This window comes from Lipotes vexillifer, unplaced genomic scaffold (genome assembly GCF_000442215.2).
Source record: "Lipotes vexillifer unplaced genomic scaffold, Lipotes_vexillifer_v1.1 scaffold30, whole genome shotgun sequence".
NCBI lineage: Eukaryota > Metazoa > Chordata > Mammalia > Artiodactyla > Lipotidae > Lipotes > Lipotes vexillifer.
This window is the reverse complement of record NW_006783081.1, coordinates 73,249-83,036: the sequence shown is the minus strand read 5'-3', so window position 1 is coordinate 83,036 and position 9,788 is coordinate 73,249. Positions and strand designations below refer to the sequence as shown.

At 36.5% G+C, this 9,788-nt stretch overlaps 1 protein-coding gene across 1 annotated transcript in view; it reads right to left on the bottom strand.

The window, feature by feature from the left end:
• TFEC (transcription factor EC) overlaps window positions 1-4,728 on the bottom strand; it is a 151,955-nt gene extending 147,227 nt beyond the window's left edge. Inside the window, exons 1-2 of the mRNA XM_007455670.1 lie at window positions 4,679-4,728; window positions 3,527-3,745 (exon numbers count right to left, since the gene is read on the bottom strand). Of these exons, the coding sequence (XP_007455732.1) occupies window positions 3,527-3,724 (198 nt within the window). The 5' untranslated portion in view covers window positions 3,725-3,745; window positions 4,679-4,728. The remainder of the gene's footprint in view (window positions 1-3,526; window positions 3,746-4,678) is intronic.
• Window positions 4,729-9,788: the final 5,060 nt, after the last annotated feature.

The window sequence follows — 9,788 nt, the reverse complement described above, 5'->3', positions numbered from 1 at the left end:
AAAAAAAAAAAAAAAAAAGTAAAGGCAAATGCCAACACTGGAAAAATGAAGATGTAGGAAGTTCTTGGCAGATCAAGCAATGAGAAGTAATACATTTCCACCAAAAAAAAAAAATTATAGTAAGAGGACAAAGGGAGACAAGATGACAAACATGAGGGTTCTGATTCCCTGTTCTGGGACAAAACCATTTTTGTATATGCAGTGGAGAGTCAGAGAGAAGAAGAAACATAAAAACAGGGATTTTTGCTCCATTTTCCATTTATGATGGTGTTGAGTCACCAGAGCATATAAGAAATGATGACAAATATTCCAGTAGGCCCCAGGCTCTGTGACTGAGGCCCAAGGTCCACTGGCATTGACCACTGATGCTGCCCTTGCTGGAGGCAGACCGTGAACCCCATTAGCCACAGACTTAGCAAGGGGAGCTAACAGGAAGCCTGGTTCTTAGGTCAAACCAGCTTCAAACGTTCCAAACAAATTTGACAGACTTCAGCTAACGGACAAAATTAGACAAAGCCCCTCTACCCTGCAGAAGTGATTTAACAAATATAATCAGTTAGGCTGTTAACCAGTAGAGAATTAACTAATGCAACGAGAACAGGTATTAATAGCCTGTGTTAATAGCCACAAACTGGGATGACTGCCTGGCTCATAGTAATTTCTGGAGCCATGTTTGTAAAGCATCTCCTCCTCATTCTAATATACTATCCCTTCCATCTCTCCGTACAGCCACAAAAGTGAATACCTGACTAATGAAAACTGATCATAGCATCACCATCACCTTAATGACCAGCCTAAGGGTTCACATGCCGCGGAGCAACTAAGCTCGTGCTCCACAACTACTGAACCTGCGCTCTAGAACCCGTGAGCCACAACTACTGAAGCCCATGCACCTAGAGCCCGTGCTCCACAACAAGAGAATCCACTGCAATGAGAAGCCCCCGTACCACAAGGAAGAGTGGCCCCCACTCACCGCAACTACAGAAAGCTTGCGCGCAGCAACAAAGACCCAACACAGACAAAAATAAAATAAATAAAATTTTTAAAAAAGGCTGGGATCCCAAATGTGATCCCAGCAAATCTTTATCTGGAATTTTTCACACTAGAGCCAAGTAACATAAGCCCCCATTTTCCTAGGTGACAAGTTGTGAGGATGCAGGCCTAAAGGGAATGAAGCCCACACAGTGTGCTACAAGGAGGAGCTGGTCTGAGAACAAAGACAATATGCAGAGAAAAGCACAGATGAGAAATAGACACTTCTTAACCATATTTGAAGTTTCCTAACAGTATTCAAAGTCCTGGTTCCAGTCACCCCTGATATCCTTCCTAGTAATAGGGGTAATGAATTCTCTTTGTGACTTATCAACTTCCACCTGGGTTGTTCTTACTGAACATCATCTGAGTCTTCACTAATAAAGCTAGTGAGAAAGTGGGTAAACCCCAACCAGATGGACAAATAATAACTGCCAACACTGTAATGGTCATAGAACAATAACATCTTTTTTAATTGTGCAATTTTGAGCTAATTTCTTAAAATCTCTGAGCCTCAGTACATTATCTGGAAAACAGGGCTTACAGCTACTCTACTGGATTATTGAAAAATTAAGAATAATGTTGTAAAGTATTAGCATAATGGCTTTCCATGGCACTTCTTAAAAAGTGCTAAAAATTTATTTTTCTGAAAGTGAGGATGTAAGGATAATGATGAAGATGACCCTGAAAAGAAAAAGATTACAGGACTCAGAATCTTATGTGATTTTTCTATTAAAAGCATGCCTGATCAAACATATTTTAATAAAGTTACAAGAACTGAAAAGAAAAATGTAACATAGAGATAATTATAAACAAAACATCTCCATTACCTTAAGAAGCAATGATTTTAAAAGCTTAATTTATAACAAATAAGCATTCATGGTCAAAAATTTACTAGAGGTTAATGAAATAGTCTTACTTTTAAGAATAGGTTTAATATAAAAACAAGCAAATGTGATTGATATAGCTATTCCCTGAGAATGGATATAACAATAGTTTTAGGCCCAACTCAAATGCCTCCATAATAATAAAGCCTTCCATGACTTCACCAAACCTATGTACAATTACTAGACACCATACCTATGGTACTTAGTCTTTCTTTCATTGTATTGATTTTTATTTATTTACCTTCTACATTATAAAAGCTACATAGCAACGTCTCTCTTTTTCATATTTGTACCCTATAATTATAGCTCAAGAACTTGGTCAAAAGTAGCTGCTCAAAGTATTAAATTAAACTGAACTCTAGATGTTTACTGGGAGTCATAAGAAATGGTTTCCTATCTTGCCTCTGTCATTCACTCAGTGTGTTCCCTTAAAAAAGTCAATAGCCTTACAGTCATGTACTCACTGCAGTGGACTTCAAAGTTAGGTACTCTAACCTCCTACTCCAGTGCAAAAATCCCCTCTAAAATATATTTGCTCAAAATTGAGTTATTTTTAGTGAGGTGGATGGACCTAGAGTCTGTCATACAGAGTGAAGTTAAGTCAGAAAGAGAAAAACAAATACCATATGCTAACACATATATATGGAATCTAAAACAATTGGTTCTGAAGAACCTAGGGACAGGACAGGAATAAAGACGCAGACATAGAGAATGGACTTGAGGACACAGGGAGGGGGAAGGGTAAGCTGGGACGAATTGAGAGAGTGGCATGGACATATATACACTACCAAATGTAAAATAGATAGCTAGTGGGAAGCAGCCGCATAGCACAGGGAGATCAGCTCAGTGCTTTGTGACCACCTAGAGGGGTGGGATAGGGAGGGTGGGAGGGAGACTCAAGAGGGAGGAGATATGGGGATATATGGATATGTATAGCTGACTCACTTTGTTATAAAGCAGAAAGTAACACACCATTGTAAAGCAATTATACTCCAATAAAAAATAAAGTAAAATATGTTTGCACACTCAGACCCTTTACAAAAAAGTAATCTTCAATGAAGTTCATAACCACTTTTTCGCATAATTATTATCTCTCACGTTGAACAACTCAACAAAGCAATGCTTTAAAAGATCCATTATCATAGACTCAGCGAGAGATCCAGAATTCCAACTCAAAGATGGCATCCTTTCTTTACACTCTAGCACTTACTTGTGTTTTAAAGTCTTAGAATGACTTTAGAAAGCTTATCATTCTTAATAATCTTCCTACTCATATGGCGCACCTCGCTGATTGGTTTAGATAGTCAAATGAGATGATATGAAACTTCTCTGTATAGTATAAAATGCCGTATTATTATCTTAATGATGATGTTGATTATAATGATGATGATAGGAAAGAGAAAATTATGTACTTTGGAGGTTTTGTTGCCCTAATATTTACATGCTGTTAAATGAACCACTTGCTGGGTATTGAGAGGAAGTTCTGGATTTATATCCTTACTTTGTCTTCAACTTTTGAGTACAATTAAAATGTATGAATTAAAAAGTAGGTGATTACCCACTATATTTACTTAGAAATTATGGCTATTATGTATACAGATATGTACCTTGGGAAAGGATGGTAACTGACTTGAAGAAATTTCTGGTCTTACTGAGAAAAGTCTCTGAAACATTGGTTTGTATGAAAATTGCATGTGGAATTGTGTGTGCTGGGTCCTGGCTTCCTGGCTGAGTTGAAGTCTCCTCTCCTTTTCTCCTAATTGTCCTTTCAGTTGAAATTGGAATCCAATTAAAGCTTGTAACATATTTTACTTCTTTTCTTCTCACTATTAATGATTTGAAAAAAAGAAGCTCTCCAAAAAACATGCAAAAAATTATTTTCTTTTATCATCTGAGATTACATATTGTAAAATAACCTAGTAAATGATAGGGGACGCATCTGAAATAGAAAAACAAATTCATTCTTTAATGGTTACGGTTCACCCATAATACAATTCTTAATGCTCAAGTTAAAAAAAAAAAAGATGAGAAGAAACAGTTGGCATTCAGCTAACAATTGTGTTTGGAGATTTGTGCCTGACTTTGTTATTCTGAGCAAAGCCAGGTACCAGTCTCTTGGGATTATGTACAAAGGCAAGAAAAAAAGTGGACGTGTACAAACCTCAAAGGTGACTGCTGGGTTAATAAAACAGCCTGTTTTCTGTTCACCCACTCTTGCTCTCAGTGTGCAAGTATATTAAAATATGTCAAAAGGAAAACCATTCGCTGTGCAAAAATAATTCAACTACAAGTCACAATTTCCAGCTGCTGGAGTGCCTTAGTGCATTTAAGTGCACTAACAAGTGACCCATACATCTCCCTGGATGAAAGTTGTATCCTCATTAAAGGAGAAACAAACACAAAATAGGAACAACTGTCACACAGAAAAACAGACCACAATAGATGCCGCATTTCCCTCAGTCTGTTTCTGACTTGAGCTATCACAGACTGAGGAGCAGTGCTGTCCTAGAAGTCACCTCTTAAAAAGCTATGAAAGTAAAACGAGGAAGCTGCTAGAGGAACTGAATGTGTATCTGGAAAAACATTTTTTCTTTCTAGTCCCTATAAAATCTCTCGCCACATAAGACATTGTAATAATGTGAAGTGGCTGGATTAAACAAACGTAGCCCAGGGAATTTAGAATTAATGCTCTAACATATCTTTAAATAACCCCTCTTAGATAAAGTCTGGTTTAAGCATTCATAAGATATCATACCAACCTTTGCTTTTCTGATTTTTCTCTAGAGAACTATATCATTAATATGAATCTGCAAAAAAAAAAAAAGAGGTTAATGTTGTTCAACTCTAATAATACTGTTCTTATTTGATTAGTATGTTGCATATTACTGTAAGGCAAAAATAAACATTGGATGCTCAGTGCGATAGCTCCAGTCCTCAGCACAGCAGGGTATATTTTTAAAAAGCATATGCCTTCAAAAAGCAGATAATAATCTGGAACAATAAGGGAACAATATTGCAGAAAATGTACATAATTACAAAATGTGGTACCAACAATTATATCAAAGCTGGATAAGGCTCTCCTCTTGTATACAGGGACATCTTTGCTCAATGATTTTCATAGCAGTTACCAGATATTATTGCAATTGCCTACTTACTCTGTTGTGATTCTCATACTAGAATGCAAGTTCTTCAAGGGCAAGATTTCTTATGTCATTTTTTTAATGTTTTTAGAACCCCCATCTCACACAGCCCCTGGCACGTAATAGAAATTGAAAAATTTAATTCGTTGGGTGGTTAACTTATTAAATATAGTTGTGCAGTTGACAATTTGTGTCCCCTTTTGAACTACCAACCCTTTCCTGGAAGACAGCAGAAGAATTGTAAAGGGAAGGTGGATCTAGGAAGACATCAACAATTTCTGTGAAAACTTACAATCCAGAAACAATGGATATACATATAGAAGAACAGAACTACTCAACTCTGAACTATGCTTTAAACTCGAATATACAGAGCCATTATTAAAATGAAATTGAAGCCCAGTATAGGAGGAAAGATAATAAGGGATCAGCAAACCAATCTAAATAAATTAAACTGTCCAGGCCCAGAACAACTATGTAAGCTTAGAACAAGGAAAGTATGTGAGGAACCTAAGTTAATGATAAGAATAACTTATTAAAAATGGGAAATGATATATTTGGATACCAAGAACTAGTGAGCTTGATTTTTAGCCCCCGTGAAATTCAAAGCAGATTATTAAACATATAGTCTAGGAAGTCGTGAAAAATAAAGTGGAATTCGGTAGGAGATAGTATTGCATAAAATCAAAAGAGTATTGTATGAAAACAAAAGTTCTGGGTTCATGTTCTATATGTGTACCCTGGTTACTTTAGTGATTTCTCTTTTTTCTTATTTGTTGTGGGATAAATTGTGTCCCCCTCAAAAATATGTTGAAGTCCTCACCTCTGGTACCTGTAAATATGACCTTATTTTGAAACACTGTCTTTGCAGATGTAATTAAGTTGCAAGTTAAGATAAAGTCATACTGGAGGAGGGTGAGCTGTTAGTCCACATGTCTGGTGACCTGAAAGGAAGAGGAGAAGAGACACGGAGAAGACAGACACACCCGGAAGAACACCATGTGATGATGGAGGCAGAGACTAGAATTGTGCCAGGAGAGAAGCATGGAAATCTCCCTCTTGACTCCCAGGAAGGAAATACTCCTGCTGACACCCTGATTTTGGACTTCTGGTCTCCAGAACTGTGAGAGAATAAATTTCTATTGTTTTAAGTGACCAAGTTTTTGGTAATTTGTTATGACAGCCCTACTAAACTAATATACCCTTCTATAAAATTAAATTAGTGATATATCTTCCTAAGGTGATTGTCAGGAAGACATCAGCAATTCTTAATTTCAGCAAAACATTTCACAAAGTTTCTTGTAATGCATTTACTAATAAAATCAATCTATGTGAGTTCAATTATGAGTTAGGTTCAAAGATGTTAAAACTGTCACTCCCAATGAGAGCTGACTAATAACTCAACATAAATCTAATGTTTTCCAAAAAAATCACTTATTGATATGTTGAAAATAGCTCTCAGGCCTTGGATGTCTATATTTTAGGGCTCTTGGAGACAAACAGACAGACGATGGGAAACTGATCTTGAGTAACATTTGTAATGGTGGACACAGGACCTTCATTCACCTGTTACTTTTAACACATTTAACAAGACTTAGAGAAATACACAGAATGGATGCTACTCAAATATAAGGAAAAAGATAAGTCAGAGAAATAACACTCACTGAAAGACAAACAAGATTTAAAAATAAAATTCTTATTATTATCTTAATAATTATTTATTATTATAACAGTATAATTTAGTAATCACTATTAACAATTTAATAATTTAAACCACTAACAGTACTCCGAATAGTACTTGATACATAATAGATACTCAATAAACTACTATTATTATTAATAGCATTATAGCCTAGAATAATGGGTCAATCTCATTTAGGTGCAAAATACACAATATTTCATTTGGGTTCAAAATTATAAAAGTATGTGAAGTGGGAAATATCCAGGTTCATCATAAATTCATATAAAATAGATTTGGACATTTCAGCTGACCAAAGTCTCAATCTGTCCAGTGTTTTTTTGGCCTCTAAAACAAAAACAAAATGAAACAACAAAGGTGAAAACTTGGGGTGAATTAATAGGTGTACATAAGCCTGTGATAATTTGCAGAAGGGGGAGGTGAGAGGTTTGTTTTTCTAAAAGCAGCTATTCTCCTCTTTATATTTGACAACAGCCTACATGGTTTAGAAAGAAGAGAGAGTTCCAAAGGAGATGGAGGGTTTCTGCACATTCCCAGTCAAATTTCAGGAAGATAAAAAGAGGTAGGCTCCCAAGGCATGCAAATCAGTGTCACACGAAGATCTGGGTGAAGGCCTGATTGCTTCAGTTGAAGCACTGAAACAATTGAAGCTTCATAATAGCGGCATCCAAGAAATGCAACAGCTTTAAGAAACACCAGAGTTTCCCTCAGCTTAAGACCAAAAGGTGCAAAGAATGATCACAGGCATTTGAGGGGCTAAAAGAAAGACACCAGTTAGGAAGAGAATTTGGAGCATATCACTCCCAAATATCCAAAGGAGACACCAAAAGTAAGGAGGGAGGGAAGACATTTGCCAGAGAATGAAGACAGAGGCATGAGAAGAGAAGCTCACACTGTCATGAGTTTTGGTGATATCCAAGAAAAGGGGACAAAGAAGGGCAGGTCTAATATTGTTAGTGTGGCTTTTTGTTAATTAAACCTCTATCTCAAGGCTTTTAGGAACATTACATGCAATGGGGAACCTTCTGTATGTAAAATGTATTTTCTTAGACGTTGAGTACAACACAGTGCCTATGATACTGATCATAGAAAGTAACTCGGGTTCTCTATACTTGAGTTCTTTCTATGCCAGGTTTCAGACAGTTTTGATTACTCACTGTACTAGTTCCTATGGATGCTGTAAAATAATTACCAAAACTTTGGTGGCTTAAAAAACACAATTTTAATTTTTTTCTCTTATAGGACAGACACTGAAATCAGTGTCCCTGGGCTAAAGTCAAGGTGTCAGCAGTGCTGGTTCCTTCTGGAGGCTCTAGAGGAGAATCCATTTCCTTCCTTTCTTCAGATTCTAGAGGTTGCCCATATTCCTTAGCTTGTGCCTCCTTCCTCCATCCTTAGAGTGGGGCACTCCAATCTCTGCTTCTGTGGTCACCTGTCTTTCTCCCTGACTCTGACTTCTGCATCCCTCTTATAAGTACTGTGGTGATTACACTGGGCTCACCCTGATAATCCAGGATGATATCTCTGTCTTAAGATACTAACTACATCTGCAAGGTCCATGAAAGCATAAGCTAGTTTTGCTTGTTTCACAAACACTTATAATGCTTTTTATTGGCCAGCTGCTTTCCTAAATGCTTTACATTATTAACACATTTAATCTATATGATAGCCCTAGGAGGTAGGAATCATTATAATCCCCATTTCACTGGTGAGAAAATTGAGGTACAGAAAGGATAAGTTACTCACAGACAGCTTGGTGGTTATTTAGAGGCAGTATGAATCCAAATAATACCTCTTAGCTGGGTGGCCTTGATACAGTGTTTTCTCTGGGAAAACCCTATTTTATATAGTTGTTATAAGGATTAAATAAAATAATGTATATAAAAGAGATAGCACAGTTGTTCATTCAAAATGTACTCATTACATGGTAAATGATAAAATAAATAAATATATTAGAAGCATTGACCTAAACAGAAACCAACCCAAAACAGGAAAAGAAGAATAAGTGTGGTTAAGGGTCGGAAATGCTATGATCTGGACAATGATAGTTTAGCTTGGAGAAGAAAAGAATTATGGGGACATGATAGCTGTCTTGAAACATGTGACGAGCTTTCATGTGAAAGGGGAAGTAGATTTATTTTAATGTTCCTCCATAAAACCAAACTAAAACCTAAAGGTAGAAATTACAGGGTGATAAAATCTGGCTCAAAAAAAGTAAAAGGGACTTCCGTGGCAGTCCAGTGGTTGGGACTTCACCTTCCAATGCAGGGGATGCAGGTTTGATCCCTGGTTGGGGAGCTAAGATCCCACATGCCTCGAGGCCAAAAAACCAAAACTCAAAACAGAAGCAATATTGTAACAAATTCAATAAAGACTTTAAAAATGGTCCACATCAAAAAAAAAAAAAAAAAAAAAAAAAAAGAGAAAGATCTAATAATTAGAGCGATCCACCAATGGAAAAGTCTGCCTCTGAATTCTGTAAGCTTTTAGTCCGTTGGAATGTTCAAGCACAAGCTAAGTGACTTTCTGTAGTATATAAAATATGGAAAGGATTTCAACAATGAGAAGGACATTAGAATACATTCATGCATTTATTCAGCAAATATTTACTGAACATCTTCTGTGTGTACCGCCTGTAAAGCCCCTTACAACTCTGAAAATAATAGAATCTCCTATTCTATGAATGAACAAATAAGAACACATGTTACAAAAATAGACATAATTTCAGGCTGATTCCCATTGGATTTACTGATTCTTCAGCTCCCAGGCTCTCTGGCTGGTCTGGTGTGATCTGCAGTAAGCCTTTATTTTCACAATCACTTATCACTAGTCACAGGGAGAGTTTTTCTGCACTAAAGAGTCAGTTTTTAACAGGAAAAATCACTTATTTTGCATTCTGATAGCAGGGGCTTTTCTTAAAAGGAGAGAAGAGAATTTTATTCCACATTACTTATTTTACTTTTCCTTTCAGCCTAGGCAAACAAATATAATAATAATCAACCTCTTTTAATCCAAAGAAGGGGAAAAGATGGG